This window comes from Tursiops truncatus, chromosome 7 (genome assembly GCF_011762595.2).
Source record: "Tursiops truncatus isolate mTurTru1 chromosome 7, mTurTru1.mat.Y, whole genome shotgun sequence".
Lineage (NCBI taxonomy): Eukaryota > Metazoa > Chordata > Mammalia > Artiodactyla > Delphinidae > Tursiops > Tursiops truncatus.
This window is the reverse complement of record NC_047040.1, coordinates 46914767-46935539: the sequence shown is the minus strand read 5'-3', so window position 1 is coordinate 46935539 and position 20773 is coordinate 46914767. Positions and strand designations below refer to the sequence as shown.

The window sequence follows — 20773 nt, the reverse complement described above, 5'->3', positions numbered from 1 at the left end:
ACCTTCTCTTCTACTTTGCGGTCAGGTGGAGGGAATTTTATTCCACTTTCTGCAAAATTTCCCGGTGTCTCGGTAGGGGCTAGAGGATCTGAAGGTCTACCAGCCCCCAGAAAGGCTCTCCTTTTTCGTTTACCCTAGGAAGCCACCACCAGCACTGCGCCCCAGCGCCCCGCCGAGCGCGCGCGTCCGAAGCCCCTGAGCCCGGGGTGAGAGCGTAGACGCGGCGCCGGGCGTGAGGCTCGCCCCACCCCGCCCCGCGCGTCACGTGCGTGAGGATGCTAACTTCCCCCTCCTCCTCCTCCCCCGGCGTCTCCGCCGCCACAGCCTCCTCCTTCTGGTGAGGGTGTGCGAGGCAGACCGAGCGAGGGGACCGAGCGGGCGGGCGCTGCCAGAGCCCGCAGCCCTGGCGCCCGCCGCCGCCGCCCGGACCTCCGCCGCAATATGCCGCCGCGGCCCTCTGGCTCTCGGCCATGGCGAGGCTCAGCCGGCGCGTCCCTTGCACCCTGCTCCTCGGCCTGGCCGCGGTGCTGCTGAAGGCGAGGCTGGTCCCTGCGGCCGCCAGAGCTGAGCTCAGCCGCTCCGACCTCAGCCTCATCCAGCAGCAGCAGCAGCAGCAGCAACGGCAGCGGGAGGAAGCTGAGGAGGAGAGGCCAGAGGTGCCCGGGGCATCCTCTACCGTCACTGCTCCCGGTAGGTCCCGGCAGCCCGGCCCTGCCTTTCCTCCTCTGGTCTTGCTGGCCTCCTCGCCGCTTCCCTAGCCAGATGGTTTCCCATCGCCTGCATCTACACCCCCCCACTCCCACCCCCACCCCCCCAAACGCCTGCCTGCGTGACCCGGATTCGGGCTCTGCTTTGGTTTTGGGAATCTGCCCTTTGGGTGGTGAGCTTTCTGGGAAGCGCAGAGCACTGCAGTGGGGTGGGGAGGGGTCGGGAGGGATGGGAGTGAGTGCCTGGATTGATTTTTTTCTTCTCCCTCCCTTCCTGAATTTTTCCCTCCGCCCTGGGAATGATTGTACACACACACACACACACACACACTTCTCAAATCCTTTTAGCCTTCTGTTCTTTACCCTTTTCTCTCCTAGAGACTGAAAAATCTTGCAGTAGACACCCACACACCCCTTTTCACCATCTCACTCCGCCTATATATTTAAATTTAGCTCTGGAGAAAAGAAATCTTAATTTATTTTATTATTTATTTCTGTCTCTTCTTATCCCGGGAATGGTTGAAGGCAGTTTGCAAGAATGCCTTCAGTATAATAAGATGAAACAAACCAAAAAAGAAATAGGAGCTTGTGGCTGAAGGAAAGGGAAAAGGAGAGGGGGCTGGATGAGGTGAAGTCTGTAGCGGATGTTAGTACAGCAAAGCCTGCCCCCAGAGAGGGGAATCTCCTTACTTGTTAGTAGAAGGTAATGAGACAGATTCTCCACACTATTCAGCTGAGGGTGAGGAAAGCCCTTTTGGTATACGTGGCTGTAACAGTCCCTCAGTTCCTGCCTGGTTCCCCTCCATTAAAGCTACGCCGGTAAGCAAAAAGCTGGATTATCCATATTAATAGCTTCTCCCTACCCCCCAACCCCAGTCCCCTTCCCTACTGTAGAAGCTGCCTGCTCTTTGGAAAGAAAAAAAGCCATCAGTTTTTTTTTGGCAAGTGGGCTTAGGTTTCTGCAAAACCAAAGTGAATTATAACATTTGTTTTCGCTTTAAAATCCTGCCTAGTAACGTTATACGAGATGCCGAAAATGAGATTTTAAAGAGTAGGGTTCGGTATCTTATTTTGTACCGTTTGCTCATCATCAAAGAGCAATACTCAGGTACACCAGCTGCGATTCCTGACACAGCCAGAATGATTTAATTTATCAGAGTGCTCTGAGCGTAGGATGAAATCACCAAAGTGTGCCGGAAAGCATGTGTTTCTGACACCCTCTCAAACCATTTAATAACACTTGAGCGTGGCTGAAACTCCTGAAAGATGTGCTGTGTGTGGTGGTTTTCCTACCTGGCTTTTTATAACTAAAAGTGCTAACCACAGGGTACGGGCGAGGCAGCGATTAGATATGCTGTTGGGTAAACTTAAGGACATGAGAGATAGGAGAGTGATCGAGAGCCTGTCTTCATTATGGGAGGGATTTCATAAATGATGAAACAGAAGTCAGAGTGGTGATGGATTTATGATTTGCAGTATATTTTTATTTCGATTTATCGTCTTTCAGGAATATTAGTTAAATGGGTTTTGGCTACTACCATATAGATAGGTTGTGATGAAGGTTACGAATAACGGAAATAATATGAGAAACATCTGTATCCAGTGTACGTGTGAAAATATTTGTTTTCTGATATTTGTGATGTAATATTTTTGAAAAGGGTTATTTTGGGGGAAGCTAGCAGTTTTTATCTTATTTACCTATTAATGGAGGTAAAGGAACCATTAGCCAACAGATCAAACTACAGCCTGAAAAGTAACATAAGATGACTCTTGCATTTCCCTCAAAAACTCTAACCCTCCAAGCCAGTGGCAAACAAGAGAGCAATTCAATTGACTGCTGTTTTAGTTTCAGGAGTATTTGGGTTGTATAATGAAACATAACCTATAAACAAATGAACTTAAAATGTTCCTCTGAGCACATTGTGATCTCTAGGTTGAACTGGTCTTCCTGCTTCAACCTTTGCTCCTCTGTCTGTTCTCCTCACACAGTTAGTGATCTTTTTTTTTTTTTTTTTGTTGCGCGGTACGCGGGCCTCTCACTGTTGTGGCCTCTCCCGTTGCACAAGCTCCGGACGCACAGGCTCAGCAGCCATGGCTCACGGGCCCAGCGGCTTCGCGGCATGTGGGATCTTCCCGGACCGGGGCACGAACCCGTGTCCCCTGCATCGGCAGGCTGACTCTCAACCACTGCGCCACCAGGGAAGCCCTAGTGATTTTTTTTTTTTTCCTAGTGATCTTTTTAAAAACATTAAATAGGATCATTTCTGCTCACAGCCCTCCAATAGCTTCCCATCTCCCTCACACTAGATGCCCAGACCCTGAAAATGGCCCACAAAGGCTGAGATCCTCTGCGGCCCTCTCACTCCCATCTCCCTCAGCTCTGACACTAATTCAGCGCTGGGGCCACACTGGCTCTTTGTTTCTTCAGTTTGCAAGTGGGCTGTGGTGTGGGGCCTTTGCACTTGTCATTTTCTCTGCGTGGAATTCTGGACCTTCGATTCTTCAGGTTTGCTCCAGTCACGCTAACAGAAGCCTTTCCTGACAGCTGTATTAAATAGCCATCTGCATGCTCTTTCCTACTGATTCTCCTCCATGGCACTTACTATCCTCAGCCCTTCTTGTAAGCCTGTCTCCCCTTACTAGAATGTAAACTCTCTGAGGGCATGAACTTTGCTTAGTTCGTTATTACATTGAATTATTACATATATTTCTAGCACCTAGAAGAGCACTTGCTACTCGTAGGAACACATATTTTTGAATGAATGAATGAATGAACAAAAATGCTGGCATCAAGGATCTCCTTTACTTTATGAGTGTTTGTTATTTCACATCTTGTGAAATTCTTCATTGGAATTTAGCAGGGTCATATAAACATAAAGAAATGTTAGGTAGAAATATTTGTAAGTGGAGGTTATAAAGTATATATATTTTGGACTTTTAATTTTAGCTAATTTCAGTGTTTATCTTGTGTTCACTACAGAGAACTGCTAGATACAATACTTAAGTCCACTTTTTAGGTTCTGTCAAGAAGATTCTTTACCCAGGTGCACTTATAATCCTCTTATGGGTATTAACATACCTTTAAATAGCTCTAGGAGGGTATTAACATACCTTTAAATAGCTCTGACTGAGCTTTAATTCATTCTTTGCCTCTGTGTGGTGCTTCTGATTCTTTGGACATGTTTTGTGAAACGCTATAGGACTTTTCTCAGGCAATATTTAGAAAACTAATAAGACTTGTTTAGTGACTGATACCTGATTGAGCCTCATAAGTCCATAGTAGAGAAACTGACTGCTGACTCTGGTTACTCTGGATTTTATTATTTTGAAAATTTATGTCTCTTCATATTGCTGAGAAATAAGAAAGTGAGGTTAAAAGAAGTTGAATATGAGATTTTAAAAAATCAGGATGTAAAAAAAGTAAATTTTCATTTTCTCATTAACTTCTAAAACACCATCCTCAGAGAGTAATGAGAATAAAGACTAAGGTTGAGATCTGTTTTCTCCGGTGTCTGCAGCAGCTCTGATTTCTCCATCTGCACCAGTATTTGTTAGAAATAAATATTCGAGGGATGAGGGAAGAATTAATTTGGGGGTTGGTGGTAGCGGAGACAACCATATCATATTCAGTCTGATGGCCCATTAGATGGGAGGCATGCTGGGGATGGGGGCAAGGGGAGCTGGAGAAAATAACAAGCTCCATTTCAAATTCTCCATGCGAAGCACAGACACTGGGGATCTCCGTGGATTTTTATAAAAGTCTTCTGAATACAGAGAAAGCCTCTTGAGGGATATATTTTCACAGTATAAACATTTTTGATTGTACATTTTACTGATCTATGTTTTTAAACCTTTTACCTTGGAAAACGTCAAATATATAGAAAGTAAACAGGATAGTATTAAAAACAGCCCATACCCATTACCCAGCTTTAACAATGATCAAGTTCTGCTGTGACTATTTCACTCACACCTCCATCCATTTCCATTATGTGGGATTTTTGGGGGGAGCGGGGAGGTAAAATGTACATACATTAAAATGTACATACCTAAACTGTACTCCTTTTTTTTTTTTAACAATAAACTATAGTTTATTGGGTGGGGAAAGTGCTGTTTGATTTACAGAGTTGCCACATTATATATATATATATTTAAATATTAAAAAAATATATATATATCTTTTTTTTTTTTTTTTTTTTGCGGTACGTGGGCCTCTCACTGTTGTGGCCTCTCCCGTTGCCGTCCGATGCGCAGGCTCAGCGGCTATGGCTCACGGGCCCAGCCGCTCCGCGGCACGCGGGATCCTCCCGGACCGGGGCACGAACCCGTGTCCCCTGCATCGGCAGGCGGACTCTCAACCACTGCGCCACCAGGGAAGCCCAAAATATATATCTTTTAATTGATGTTAGAATTTTATTATCACTCTATGTTTGCCTTACAAAAATATTCAAAAGTAATTTTCAAGTGAGCTTATGATTATATACATTTTGTAAGTATTGGTTTAAAAATATCAAAAGTCATAAAATGAAAAAAAGCTGTAAAAGCTACTTAATGGATGTCCATACTTCAGATTCTGGTATTAACATAAACTGTATTCTCTTGACAAATGGATATACCTTTGTAACCATTACCATATCAAGATATAGAACATTTATATCACCTTAGAAAGTTCCCTCATGCCCCCAGGCAATCTTTGCTCCTGACCCATTGACAACTGTTCTGATTGTTTTCGTCACTGATTAATTTTGTGTTTTCTAGACCTTCATAAAATAGAACCATATAGCATGTACTTTTTTGTGTCTAGCTTCTTCAGCTCAGTCTAATTTCCATAGGTTTCATCCATGTTGTTGCATGGATGTTCAGTAGTTTATTCCTTTTTACTGCTGAGCAGTATTCCATTGTATCAATTACTGCAGTTTGGTTTATCACTTCTGATGGATATTTGGGTTATTTCCAGTTTTAGCTATTGTAAATGAAGCTGCTACATTCTTGTACTTTTAAAGATTTTTTTCATATTCTATGTAGCTGGGACCTACTTAACAAAATTTAAAAATACTGAAATTCAGTAGAGAGTATTACTGTATACTTTTTATTAAATTCAAATAACTTGATTTAAACTTTGATTTAAGCAAACCTGATTGAAAATCTCCTATCCATGAAAGCATTTGTTTAGTTTTTTTCCGTTCAAGGAATTTGAAAATCAATAGAGTGGTACTAGACATTGGCTGTTTTATCTAAAGTACTCATGCTTTGAAGGCCGTATTCCCAGATGGGGTAATTATGATTTCTTTCCAGGATTTTAATAACCAAAGGGAGCTATTTCTTGGTGTTGATTACAGGTGGAAAAACACATGCCATTGTGTTGAATTTCAGTCCAGTTTGTTTTAGTGGTGGTTTTTCAGTGTTCTTAATGTGCCTGAACAGAAACAACCAAATATTTTTCTGAAACAGAACTCTTCCCCCTAAGTATATAAATATTGAACTTAATTCTCTTTCAGCATTCTGACTAGGTACTAGCTGCAGTACTGTTGTCATTCATTGACCTGGCTTAGTGTAATGTGTCTTAATTTCCTTTCCTCCAAGTTGCCTTAGCTAGGAAATGGACATAATATTTTCCATCTGCTATTGATAAAAAGTATGCTTTGGAATAGTTACCTGGAAAATTCTAAAACTATGAAAGCTATGCATTGTAGTGAAATACATCATAGGCTTAAGAAAACAGCTTCTGTTTGCTTTGAAGATTCTGTTTGGAGATGTCTCTTTAATTGCCCTTTTGTGTAAGCACAATCCATCTGTCCAAGACATATCAGATTCTGTGCCTCTTAAATTTTTTTTTTTTTTTTTTTTGGTACGCGGGCCTCTCACTGTTGTGGCCTCTCCCGTTGCGGAGCACAGGCTCCGGACGCGCAGGCTCAGCGGCCATGGCTCACGGGCCCAGCCGCTCCGTGGCACGTGGGATCTTCCCGGACCAGGGCACGAACCCGTGTCCCCTGCATCGGCAGGCGGACTCTCAACCACTGCGCCACCAGGGAAGCCCTTAAATTTTTTTTTTTATGACTGTCTATGTTATGAGGACTAGGCAGTATTCTTAACTACTTGTTGATAATGTCTCGGAGTATAATTAGGCCAGTTCACTTGGGCCTGAAATGAGGAATGGTTTCCGGGTGCCCTTTCATGTAGGGTAGAGGGTGTCAAGGAAATGGCAGTTGCTTTCCATGTTAATAACGTGTCAAATCTGTGACCTAGTGAACCTAGACTGTAAAATGTCTCAGCAACGTCTTGGGCTTCTCTGAAGCCTTGAGTTGATAATACCTGTTAATTTCTCCATGTTCAGTTTCTGTGTCTTGCACAAAAAACAAGATTTGAAATTAATTTTATTTATATGTGACAGAGATTTCAATTGTTATTTAATGTGGTTTTTTTTCTCAAGTAGGTTTCTATATCATGACACGAGGGTCTAATTTAAAATTAAACATTTGCCAGTATTATCAGTTATTGTACTTAGTTTAGTTTTGTTCCTATTCCTAGAGAAACAGCACTTAGAAACTATATAGTTTTAGTTCACTTGTTAGCTCTGCTAAAATTTAGAACACATATATAGCTAAGCCATTAGCAGTTCATATCTGTGGACCTAAATACTAGTTGGGCTTTCAGTGACCACTTGATCAATTGGAAACTCGTAGAAATGTCCAGCCTCACCTGGGGCTCATGCTGTAAGGCCTTTGGCTTACCTCGGGGGTAAGTGCTCCAGGGATGTTGTAGAATTCCATATTCATTGTTCTTTCTAAAATAAAATAAGACCAGTGTCCATGGTTTTATTCACACCTACCTGTTCTGCCACTTTTTTGTAATAGGAATGTGACACAAACAGAAACAGCATGGGTAGATGGATAATTTGTTTTTTCTAATGGGTTAACTATAACCAGGAGTTGAATAGAAGCTGCGAAGGTCCTGGATTTTGTGACCCATTCCACCCTTGCCTGTTTCCCACCCCTGCCCCCAACTGCCAGTGTTTTTGAAAATGATAGAAATTAAGCTGTCAAAATATGGCTCTATATAGTTAAATGGATTATGTTTCTTCAAAACTTTAAACATGCTGCTAATGTTTTCATATTTGTATGAGTAGGATTTGTTTATAATGTCTGGGTGACTGAGACAGGATTACCAAAAGAATATCCATTTACTGTAAAAATGAAGTAGAGGGAGGCCACACTTTTTGCGTAAGGGGAAAAATGTCACCAAGGATAATGGGTATAGTACGACTTATTTAATTATTTTACTAAGTAAAATGAACCATGCATGGATCAATAAGTGTGTCATGAAGCACAGATTATGATTAATTCATGTTGTGTGCCTGAAGTTAAAAAAAAATCTATCTGGTCACTTACTTTTAAATGAATTGGTATATTCCAAATATTTGCATTTAAAAACAAATTACTTCTCCTCATAAAATAAGTACATTCCAAAATATATTTTACAATATTTTTGTGCTGTTAGATTCTGGACTTTTAGCAGAAAAGCTATGATTTAATGATTCCCCAAATTCCAGTGTTTCTTTAAAGTAATCAGAATTTAAGTCTCATTCATAATCTTATGCAAGAAAAGTATCTCTGTACTAATGTATGAAACAACTAATCTGATCTTCTAATGCTATTTATAACGAAATGATGTCTAATATCAATTAAAATATGCAGTAATTTAAAAAAACCAAAAGTTTTCACTTCATAGATTAAAATAAGACTTGGAATCATAGGCTCTTGGAATTGGGATGAGGTAGAAATGACCTTCTCCTAAGTGCTTTGCTCTGGCAGTGTTTTAAAAGTATATAACATAAGCTGGAACACATCCACGTCTTTTCTTTTTTTTTTAATCTGGTAATTTGTAAATTTTCTTTTTTTTAAAGACAGTTATTTTATTTTTTATTGAAGTGTCACTGATTTACAATGTTATATTAATTTCAGGTATACAACATAATGATTCACAATTCTTAAAGGTTATTATACACCATTTATAATAATTATTAAATATTGGCTATCTTCTCTGTGCTGTACAATATATCCTTGTAGCTTATTTATCTCATACATAGTAGTTTGTACCTCTTAATCCCCTACCCCTGTCTTCCCTCCATCCCTGTAAACACTAGTTTGTTCTCTATATCTGAAGTACTATTTGTTTTATTTTTATTTAAAAATTTTTATTGAAGTATAGTTGCTTTACGATGTGTTAGTTTCTCGTGTACAGCAAAGTGATTCATTTATACATACACATATATTGAATATATATATTTTTTTCAGATTTTTTTCCATTATAGTTTCTTAACAAGATATTGAATATAGTTCCAGTGCTATGCAGTAGGTCCTTGTTGTTTATGTGCTACTCCTAAATTTCTATGTTATTCCCAAATTTCTAATTTATCCCTCCCCCCGCCTTTCCCCTTTTGTAACCATGTTTGTTTTCTATGTCAGTGAGTCTATTTCTGTTCTGTAAATAAGTTCATTGTATCATTTTTTTAGATTCCACATATAAGTGATATGTGATATTTGTCTCTCTGACTTACTTCAATTAGTATGATAATCTCTAGATGCCACATTCACATCTTAAAAGAAATTGTGGTACCACCTGGCAGTTACAGATTCTGATAAAACTGTTACTTAAGGATAATTTGATGATTTTCTTCATAGCAAATATAACTAAGGTAAGTGAGCTTTTTAATAGTTTTTCCCTACCAATGGATTCAATTTTGTGAATCAGAATAGTCAAAAGAATGTGCCTTTTTAAATTGCTTCTGTGCCATAGTATTTCTAATAGGAAAGAAGTCTTGTGAATCCATAAAGTTTGGTAAATATAGGGTGTCAAGATGTAAAAGGTGAAGATTTTGGAGGCTCATAAGCAAAGAAGAGAGAGGTAATATAATTCGCTGTGACAAGTTTGAGGGGAGGTCAAGTAAGTTCATAGGGAGAGAAAGTACTCACAAATGGTGAATCTTCTTCTCCCCTGTTTGTGTAAGGGACTCACTGTCCCTTATACCCTATATGGCAGAGGTTCTAGGGAACCAGTGGAAGGGTGTAGAGGGTTTATGAGCACCCTGAAATTAATTATACAATCTCAGTTATCTAGTGTTGAGATCATCTGTAAGATTTTCAAAGGAATCCTTGACCACCCCCAAAAGGTTAAGAAAACCTGCCATGGTTGATTAGACCTTTGTAAGTGGACTCAATAAGAAAAGAACAAAGGTAACGTTCAGACTCAAATAACATTTTTGTGTTTTCTTAACATGTGAGGTTTCTGTTATTGTGTACATGTGATGGGTAGAATTAGTAAGCGTGACAGCAACATAACCCGTCCTGCCAGAAGGCCTTAACCCTTGAAGAAACTGATTGTGTGGGATGCACGTACCTTGGTCGATTCTTTCAACCTTTGGCTTTTCTTTCAACCTTTGGCTTTTCCATTCTGTTTGTATAATGTCTACCAAAATGCAATAATTATCTTTTGATAAACCATATGACTCTGAATTGTTTTATATCCAGGTTTCATTATATAATAACCTAGTGGGATATCTTATACCTGAAAAAACCCTCTGTTCAGAATTTTTTGGCAGTCAACCCAGAAACTCTCTGCATCTTGGCTCCTGGCTCTTGCACTGAAGGATAGGGTCACTAAGACCAAGTTAATAATCTTAATAAGGGCTCTGATTACTTTGTGATTCATCCAGTCCCTCAGGCCTGATTATAAACTTCAATGCATTTTAGCAGATGAGGGCCTGCCCTGGTTGTTATTAGCCTTCAGAGAAGGCATTTATAAAAACCTAAGCCATTTCCCACCTGCTGAAGCAAGTATTAATCTTTGTTTTTTTAACAGTTTGGGGGTCAAAATAGTAATTTCAGGCTACTGTGATTTACGTCTGTGATTGAACTTGCTCTTTTCATCACCAGTGCTCTTCTCGACTTTCAGAATTAATATCATCTCTAAACTCATTGAAACTCATGTTTTCCTTATTTACTTTTTTTGATTCACACCTCTCCTGGTTTCACTAATAACTGACTACATTGGAAAAGCTAGATGCTAGGAAGAGTGAATAGCAGAGCGATTCCTTGTTTTGAGGAATGGATTTATATTGCAAAATTTTTCTTTCATTTGAAAGTCCAAATGGAAAAATTTGTATTTCAACACATTCTGATGTTCCAAAGATAAATAATAGCATGTGCTGAGACTTGGAAAGCTACAGCTTCAGAGAATGGCACAGGGGCACAGACAGGGAGGTCAAAAAAGACATAAGCTTCCCCTGACAAATCCATCTTACTGTGGCCTTTGTGTTTCCTGTATGTAAGGACTGGCTCACAGACTGGAACTGTATGCAGGGACTGTATATGGGGCCCTTCATGGATCCAGCAGCTTAGAGATAGATCTGACAAAGGAAGATGAAAATATGGTGACCCAATTTACTCCCCTTTCTTCCCTATCAATATCCTTTGTCAGTAATACAGTCTCAAGTCTGTAACTGTTAAATAATTTGCTATGCAATAATTACATTATATTGTAAAATTATACTTAAGTATTATAGGCATAAAATATTTGATAGTGTAATATGTAGGTAATTAAAATACCTTTATATTCTAAAAGTAGAAAAAAATTTTTTCCATTTAACATTCTCTCTTCTCATTCTCCTCTCTCACAAGGTGATCTCATCCCCTCTAGTTGCTTTAAATACCACCTATATGCTAAGACTTCCCAGAGTGCACTCCTGAATATACCCACCAATTATTTTGACATCTTTATGTGGATAGATCACAGGTATTTCAGTTTAAGCATGTCTAAGTCTGGACTCTTCATTTCTCACCAGACCTTCCAGGATAAAAAAAAGTCCCCTTCTTATTTTTTTAAACTAGGGTCATCATGCTGTACATTACCTTCCAGAACTTATAACTGGCAGTTTTCAGCTTTCGACCACCTTCACCATTCATTCTTCCTTTTGTTACTAAAAACCCCACTGTTATTAAAGTGCCCCTCTGGCCAATAAGGAGAGTTGAGGGTGCTGTCCTTGCCGCTTCCTCTACCTTCCTCTCCTAGTCCCTCACCAAACCCACCAAGTCTATCTCCTAAATATTCCTCATCTGTTAACGTCTCTTCATCTTCACTGCCCCTGCTCTAGCCCAGGTCACTCTTAACACTCTAGTTCAGGTTAGCATATTAACTGGCCTCCTTGTTCCATTCTTGGTGCTCTAAAAATCCATACTCCAGTTATGGGAATCCTCCCCCAAGACCCTACAAATAGTGTTTATTTTTAAGAACAAGTTTTATCAGGCTTCCCATGATATTGAGAATCAGTGACCTATAAGGGCCTGCATGCTTTCCCACCCCAGTCTCAGCTCCAGTTCTCTGTGCCTTGAGTGTGACAGGTTTTGTACCTCAGGGCCTTTGTACAGGTTGTTCCTCTGTATCTCTGCTTGCAGTACTTCCCTGATCCATCCAACACACACACACACACACACATACACATACACATACACACACACATGCACACTCACTCTCTCTCTCTGTCCTGGCTAAATTCATTTAAACTTCAGGTATTAGCTTAAGTGCCACTTCGTTTAAACAGATTTTCTTTAGCTTTCCAGTCTGAGCTAGGTTCCTCTGTTAATGTGCTCTTGTAAGCACTTCCTAATCACTCATGGTCTGTAGTTGATCTGTAGCTAGGCATCTATTCCATAATTCCATATTTGTCTTCACCTCTAGATTGGAAGCAAGATGAAGCCAGGTGCAATAACTGTTTTGGTTGGGACTGTATTCCTGTATAAATAGTTGTTGAGTGAATAAATGAATGACTGAATATAGTTAGATATTTGTGCAGTTGATTATCTTCTTTCATCCCCAAGCTTGAGTGGGCTTCTCTAGAGAGTATATGTATGAAAAGAATATTATATAGGGAAAAGACTGTAAGACATGCAGAATGAGTGGCCAAAGTATGCAGGTTTTATATCAAGAGCAATTCCATGATTTGAAAAAAATATACTGAAAGAGGAACTGGTATTTATTTGGAGTTAACACATCATATGTTGGTTTATATGTGGGGCTAGAGATAACAAAGATTCATACAGTAAATGATTTCATTTTTTTCTTCTTTTTTTTTTTTTTTCAAATCTCACTAATTGCAGAGAACACTTGGTGGAGACAGAGAGAGACCACAAATCATAACAGAGTGTGATAAGTGCTTTATTCGAGGAGTATATAGGGGACAGTGGGAACACAGGCTTGAGGGGAAATAATTTGGCCTGTTTCCTGGAAGAATGCACATTTAAACTGTGTCCCAAAGTGATATAGAAAAGCAAAAGGAAATTATTTATTATTTTTGATTTAGATCTATTTTTTCCATTTCTTTTGTGATTAACAGTATAATAATTCTGTTCCTTTTATCTTTAGTATTCTCTAGAATTCTTTTTTCTTTAATTTCTCTTTATTTCATACTTTTACCGCTCATCATTCCATGCTGTTAGAAAAAAATAACATAGTTCTTCCACCGTTTCCTCATTTCTTGAAGACACCAGATGTGCCCTCTCCTTTCTAAACAAAGGAATTGAATTCAGGATTCAAAGATAAGCCCCATTTCTATCAATTTAGGTCTGCTGTGAATTAGCAGTGACTGTGTCTTGCCTTTACATTGATATATAGCAGAAATAACTCTCCCCTGCCTTTAACAGTGGGGTATCACCACCTTGACCAAATTGTGCTGTTTTCTTAACATCTCAGTTCTCCACATGAACACAGCACAGAAAGCTGTTTCTTGACGTCTCCTGTAGCCTCTCTCTCCCATCTGGGCCAGCCTGTTGGCCATTTCCCCACCCTATCATGGGAACAACTTGGCTTCTCTTCTTTCCTCCTCAGTGACCCCAAATTTTATTTCCACACCCCACCACAAGGCAGTGAGTGATTTAAGATTTATTTTGTTAATGATTGTGTTTGCACCATCCGAATTGAGACTTTAAAAAAATGTAATTGCACATAGCAGTTGCCTGGTTTTCTGCTAAATCAGAAAGTATATGAAAAATAATAGATAGGAATTTTATATATTCATGAACTTTTTCTCCATTAAGGTTAATCTAGAGGTGTACTCATAGCAAGAGGCCATTTAGCTGAAATTACCAATGCATGAGAAAAGTTCTCACATTTACTTGAAGCTATATACATTGAGGTATTTTTGTGGATACAGTCGAAGTTTGCTCTTACCACTTTAAAGCACCCTATCATGCAGTTTTTGCATTTTTAAAAAATCCCTGAAATTCTGTAAATCTTCCAGGCTAGGGGAACTGAGACACTGAAACAGGTGGCTTAACAGGGGGAGCATATGGGCTGACTCTGGCTGTTTTCCCCCAGGCTCTAGCCCAGTGTGTCTGCCTCTCGTTCTTAGGGTGCTTGTGTGGTACGTTGTCTTTGGATTTTCACAGACTATAGGAGGAGATTATACCACATAGTCAGCATATGAACTATATTTACATGGAAGAGGCAATATATTAACATATTTAATGAAAGACATTGTCTTAACCCGACAAATCTGTTCCCTGCTTTAGACCTTATCTATTTCTATCCCTTCCCTAATCATTTGACTTGGGGAACCAGAGATCATCATTGATTCTGTCTTCTCTCTCTCCCACACTCACCTGTCACTCACTGGTTCTTTTAAGTATTCATCACAGTCTTTAGTATCCATTCCTTCTGTTTCATTTTCACAGCCTCCTTCTCAGTCCAGCCCATTGCTGCCCCGCCCCCCATCTGTTTGGACTTATACAGTAATCTCTTAGGTCTCTCTATTTTTTACTACTTCTAATTCAAACCATACCCTTTCTACATTATCTTCCTGAAACACTACTTTCATTTTTTATGCTTTCATTATATTGTCATTTAAAATTTGAAGTCTTCTGTCAGGCTTCTACTTCCCTCCAAATTTTTATAATGAATACTTTGAAATACTGTATACTGAAAAATTCAATTAGTGTAATGGGTATCCATATATCCTCCAAGATGCAACAATTGTTAACATTTGTCATTTTTGCTTTATCTCTATTATTATCTGTCTTTACACACACACACACACACACACACACACACACACACACACACAGTATTGCAGAACCAATTGAAACTTAAATTTATACATCCTGACTTCTCATCCCTAAAAGCTTTAGCATGCTTCTCTTAAGATCTGGGGAACATTCAGTGGGCAAGTAACACTTTTTTTGAAATGGTAAAACAATTATTAAAAACTTTTAATTGAACTGTATAACATCAATGAAGAAAAGGTATAGAGCTTCAAGTAAAGAATGAATGAGTAAATGAATCTTATAGATTGTATATGGAATTTTTAAGAAGGTTTCACTTTGGCTTGTTATATTTGTGCAAATAACACATTACACATCCACCAGGTTGTGATAAGACTGAGTTTTGTATCAAGGTAGCAATTTAGCTACATTATGCTACAAAATGGGAGGTTCTGCCAGGCTTTCAAGTTACTTTGTTTTTTGGTCATTTCCCACCAATCTAGGATCAATTCCCATTAATCAAATTTTTACTTGTAACATTTATGGTGGACGTATATAGAACTGTCTGTCTGGTACCTATCTTCCCCTTTCTTCTGCTTATGCTGCCCTTATCCATCCACATTTGATGTTGGAAATGGTAAGATGTAAAACCTGAGAGTTGTCTTCAGCCATGCTGCCCACCATGTGGAGAAAGCCTATGAATGGAAATGATGAAGCCAGTATTCAGAGATGGAGTTCCTGGTCCCAGTCATTCTCCAGATCGGCTGGATAGTTGCCATCCCTGTGGTTTTCTTGTACAACCCTTTCTAGTATCCATCAGTTGATAAATTTCCATTTTGCTTCAGGAAACTCTGGTTGGATTTCTATAACTTTAGTTGAAAAAGTTGTAACTAGCTTAATAGCTTAATATGTTATTTCCCAAGCTAAGTCCTAGCTCCAAGGAAATTTTAAATCCTTTGACTCTTTTCCCTCCCCATTGGCACTGCCCTACCTCTTTTTTATCTCTAACTCCACCAGAAACCAACTTAGCTCTCCTTTTTTTTTTTTTGGCGGTGCGTGGGCCTCTCACTGTTGTGGCCTCTCCTGTTGTGGAGTACAGGCCTGGGATGCACAGGCTCAGCGGCCATGGCTCACGGGCCCAGCCGCTGCATGGCATGTGGGCTGGACCGGGGCACGAACCCGTGTCCCCTGCATCGGCAGGCGGACTCTCAATCACTGCGCCACCAGGGAAGCCCAGCTCTACTTTTCTCATGAAGCTTTTCAGTCCACAATTATTTTCTCTTACTACATCAGTCAGTCTCTATTTGGTGATTCAGTACTTGATAATATGGTGTTCCTTTAGAGCATAGATATATTCCTTCATTCGTTTTTACATTCCAGAATACCTAACACTCAGTAAGTGCTCAATAAAAGCATGGCATGTTGATTCATAACATGCTATGATAGTATATATTAAGAGAACTATCTAAGAACCAAGGATCTTTTGTTATTCATATTATTCATTTACTCCTCATGCCTATCACGGTGCTAGACACAGGGTAGGTGCTTTAAAATTCATGTTAATGAAAAAATATTTGTTCTTAGATTTATGAGTTTGGGGTAAATGCTGATGATATTCAAATGAATTTGAGGATGATGATTTGAATAATACTTTATGATGCTTTAAGATTGTGAACTGTCAGTCAACCATGTACAGTTCTTAAACCCAGAGTACTTTGTCAGAGCCATTTTCTTTCCCTTTTCTATATTTTTGTTTCCTTTTACTTCTACCTTTATTTTTTATCTCTCATTAGCACTTAGTTTTGTCACTTTCTGGTCCATGATGAAAAAACATCATGCCTCTCACTCCCGCTTCCCATTTTTTCTCACTTACATTTCCCCCTCACTTCACAGTACTAATTTAGATGTCCTTAGGTTTCCATAAAGGGATCTTATTTTCTCCGAATATTGCCCTCAGGCCTCTGACTCACAGAAGCAAATTTCTAAATCTACATTGCAAACAAGTACATTTAATTAATCTAGTCCTCAATAATTATCAAATAAAAGTTCTGTGTCACAAAAAGCATAATAAATGAGGGTAGTCGTTAAAGATTATTTTTTGGCACTTTAAAAAACTGGGCGACTAGCTGAACTGCGGTTCATGATTGTAATTTTGGAGAGGAAAGGCCTTGGTGAGTTTGAGCTGTGGAAGAAGGCCTGTGTGGCTGCCCTGGGGAGAGTGAGATGAGAGGGTGGGGGGATGGGGTGGTTAAGGGATGCAGGTATGGTTGGTTGTGGCAGCACATTGGCTTCCGTGCACTCCTACTTGCTTCTGTGGTTGATGTCTTTACCAGAAGAGGAATCCTTCTAGGGTGCGTGGTTTGGTGGCTAGACCATGGCCTTTGGAGTTTGAGCAACTGGAGTTCAAAATCTGCTCTGCCTCTTCTTAGGTATGCTCTTGGGCAAACTAATTAAACTTTCTCTGAGACAGAGATAATGATACTTACCTTGCAGCGTTGTTAAGTATTAGAGTTGATGTATGTGAAATACCTAGAACTTAACAGATACCTATCAATTACTGCTAGTATTAGAGATGATTTTTAGTAAATTAAATATTTCAGAAATATAAATATTCTGTCTTGATTTATATTCTATGGTGGTAAGGATTGAATAAGTAGACAGAAAAGGTAACGTGTCAGTTTTACCACTTTCTAGTAAATGAGGCTGGATTTCTTTTCATTGCTTTATTGCGTTTCCTATAAATTGACTCTAAAGAGAATATGTTTATATAGTAAGAAGTATTAAAACATATCGTGGAATAAAATTTCTGTTTTTCTTTTAAAGCAACCTAGAAACAACATTGTCTTTGGAACGTTACCTCAAGCAAGCAAGCAAAATATATTTGAAAGCCAAAAATCAGAGGGAGGGTATTCATCTGTGAGCTTCATGTTTTCACTACTATATTGATTCCTTTTGTTTTGCTGAGAAGACAAATTGGCCCTTAAGAAAGGCTGAATTCAAACAGTAGTTTTTATTATTCTTTCTTCTGTCTAGAAAATCTTAACATGAGCTGGAATATTCTCAGCATACAAATAAGCCAACGGATACTGGCTGTGGTCCTTTGGAAAACTTTGTATGGAAAAGGTAGTGTTTCTTCTTTATGGAACAAACAGGAATGTTTTGCAGCTCACCTCCTTTCTCTTTTTGCTAGCCTTGGCATTGTGCTGGGGCGTCAGATCTGTCCATTAAAATGGTGTGTCTTGAAACATTCTCTTTAGAAAAGAATTCTGCAAAGCAGATGAAATCTTAATTTAGTTTTGAATACGTGTCTCAGAGGAGTAGTAAATTATGTTTCTTTGTAGTATTGCGGTTACTGCCCCACAGCAGAGAAGGGCATTGACATCCTAGTGGAGCCAGCTGATTGATTAACGTTATTGATTAGATCTGGAAGATTGTGTGGAAGATTGTGTTCTGTAAAATTCAAGGCTGATTGAATTCTCGATTGGTATGGCAGTTGCATCTAACCAGTTTAAAATTTTCTAATGTTAACAACATTCACAAGTAAAACAACATTTTAAGGAGTCTTCATTAAAAGATGGGATGAAAGAATGAAATAGAATTATTATAAACTACACATTAAGAGAAAAGGATTCTGAAATTATTTGCCATTCTTCTCTCTATAAGTAGGAAGCAGGAGACAGTCATGAATTGTAAAGGCCAAATAGGATTCATCAGGAGTTTACTGAAAATTCCTAGTCATGATGATACAGTTATGTTCAAATTTAAGTAGTAAACCAGATGAAGGTTTACAAAGTTCGTAGGACAAAAATAAATCAGAGCAAGTAGTTTAGGAATTATTTTTAGTCCACTTTGAACGTACATGGAAACAAAGGATTCAGCTATGTCAGACTGATTTTTTTTTTTTTTTTTTTTTTCTCTGTACTTTCAGAGCCTGGCAAGTGGCAGGAAGGCATTATCAACCCTGGACTTGTGTTGGGTTCACAGTAATAGCTTCCTGAATGGTTGGATCAGTGGATAAATGTATGCTTCCTGATGGGTTAGGTGGAATTGATTGACCGGTGTGGCAAAGGCTAATAAGGCAGCTGTGTCTAAAGTGATGGCTGGCTAAATATAAGATTTGATTTCTACTGCTCAGTTCTTTACCTAAAGCAGCTTTTGCTATCTTCTCAGGCATTGTCATGAGAAAGAATTAGAAGCACTTAGTTTAGAAGTGGTAGTTTCTTAATCTATTAAGTCCAATAGTTAAAAATTAAATGATATACTGAAGTTCTAAGATGGAAAATTAGTCAGTCAGATAGAGAGATGGGCGTATAGTCTAACACTCAAAGTCAATATAGCAACTGCAGGTGAACATTTATTATGCAAAGTCTCTTTGACTTTTTGAAGGAACTTTGAAAAGTAAGGTTTTTGCTCTCAAGATACTTAACATTTAATTGATGGAGAGGGCATAAACATATGTAAATATAATTTAACATAAGTTGCCATAATATGCCCCATTATGAGTTTCAAAGTGCTGTGGGAACCTAAGGGAAGGAGAGACAAACTTTCAATCATTAAGGGACTGATTTCCCAACTGCTTATGGTTTAATTACCTGCTTTTTCGTCACCACAGTTTTAGAGCCTACATTACAGGGGGTGGCTCGAAAGCAATAAGGAGAATGTTTTTTGTGCTGATTGTCTCTTAGTAGAAGGCCAGATGGTAGAAGGAGGAAATAGAAACTAAGATTTTGGTTTGTGTTTTTGTATTTACTCACCTATTCACTGTAGGAATACATTTTCCCACTTCTATTCTGTTTTTATTTTTTACAATTTCATCTTAATTATAAAAGACTTCAAACATAGAAATATAGTCTATATAGTTTCATCACTGAAATTAATCAAATATTAGCCTTTTGCTCTATTTGTTTCAGATTTCTCTCTCCGTCTTTTTTTAGGAAATAAAAATTAAAGGTCAAATCAAGCCCCACTTTCATCCCCTTTCCCTCATTATCCAGAATTCATCACTATCCTGAAACTGGTGTTAATCTGTTTCAAAAACTGGAACAGATGTGCATACATATTATACATATCCTTTAGCAGTTTGATTTTTTTTTTACTCAATATCATGTTCATTGTTGATACATTAACATCTCATTAATTCAGCTTAATTGCTACATAATATCCCATTGTATAAAAAAGCCACACTGATGGGCAGTTAGATTTTATCTAGTGTTTTTTCAGTTTTCAATAAGCTTCAAGAAATATGAGAAAATTTAAAAAGCACCTTTACTTTTTATTCAATATGTACAGTTATTTGTATTTGGTGCATAATAATTATTTAAATATGTATTCTGTTCTCTTTATCTATGAAGTAATACTGCTTTCAAAGCATTCAAAATGAAAGCAATTCATAAGGAAAACGATTCATGTCATACCTAGTATTGGTGTGAAGGATGCGGTCTTAGCCTTGGAAGGGTGTTAGCAAAATTATTTTTTAATGTGGTAAATATTACTTTCGATGTTTGCTTAGGCCTGACACAGCATGCTTTGTGTCGAAGGATGAGACCACCATTCGATATCTGAGACAAAAGCAAAATGCTGAATTTGTCGCATGCTTGATAGGGAGAGCTATGTTGGTCGGGCACAGTTTTTCTCAGTAGAGCAGGAAACTGACCTTACATGGAGGTTTTTGAGGAAGTGTTGAGTTCTGGGATGGACGGGCTTTCAGAGGTGTTGTGGGATGACGTTGGCAGGGGAATCTGGCTTCTCCGGTGAGGCTTTTGCTGTTTGGGTGGCAGGGCAGAGGCACAGTCGTTGGAGTGAGTCTGCTCCCGATAGGCTGATGCTTAGGAGTGTTGGTCGCTGAGTGGTTGCCTTACAGAGGGGCGTTCACTGAGGCAACTTGTCAATGTTGGATTGGTTAAAGGAGTTGCAAACCAATTCTGTGAAACTGAAGGCCCCTAACTTTGGTGCCCTTTCTCATGCCAGTCCTTCTTCCTGATGTGACCTTGCGTCAAGTCTGTATTTTAAAATTTAGCTACTCTTTCGAGTTTAGCCTCA

At 38.9% G+C, this 20773-nt stretch overlaps 1 protein-coding gene across 1 annotated transcript in view; it reads left to right on the top strand.

Annotated features, from left to right (window-relative positions):
- Positions 1 to 330: 330 nt before the first annotated feature.
- The window catches only part of FAM171B (family with sequence similarity 171 member B), a 65756-nt gene continuing 45313 nt past the window's right edge, over positions 331 to 20773 (top strand). The window contains exon 1 of the mRNA XM_019931551.3: positions 331 to 690. Coding sequence (XP_019787110.1) covers positions 471 to 690 — 220 coding nt within the window. The 5' untranslated portion in view covers positions 331 to 470. The remainder of the gene's footprint in view (positions 691 to 20773) is intronic.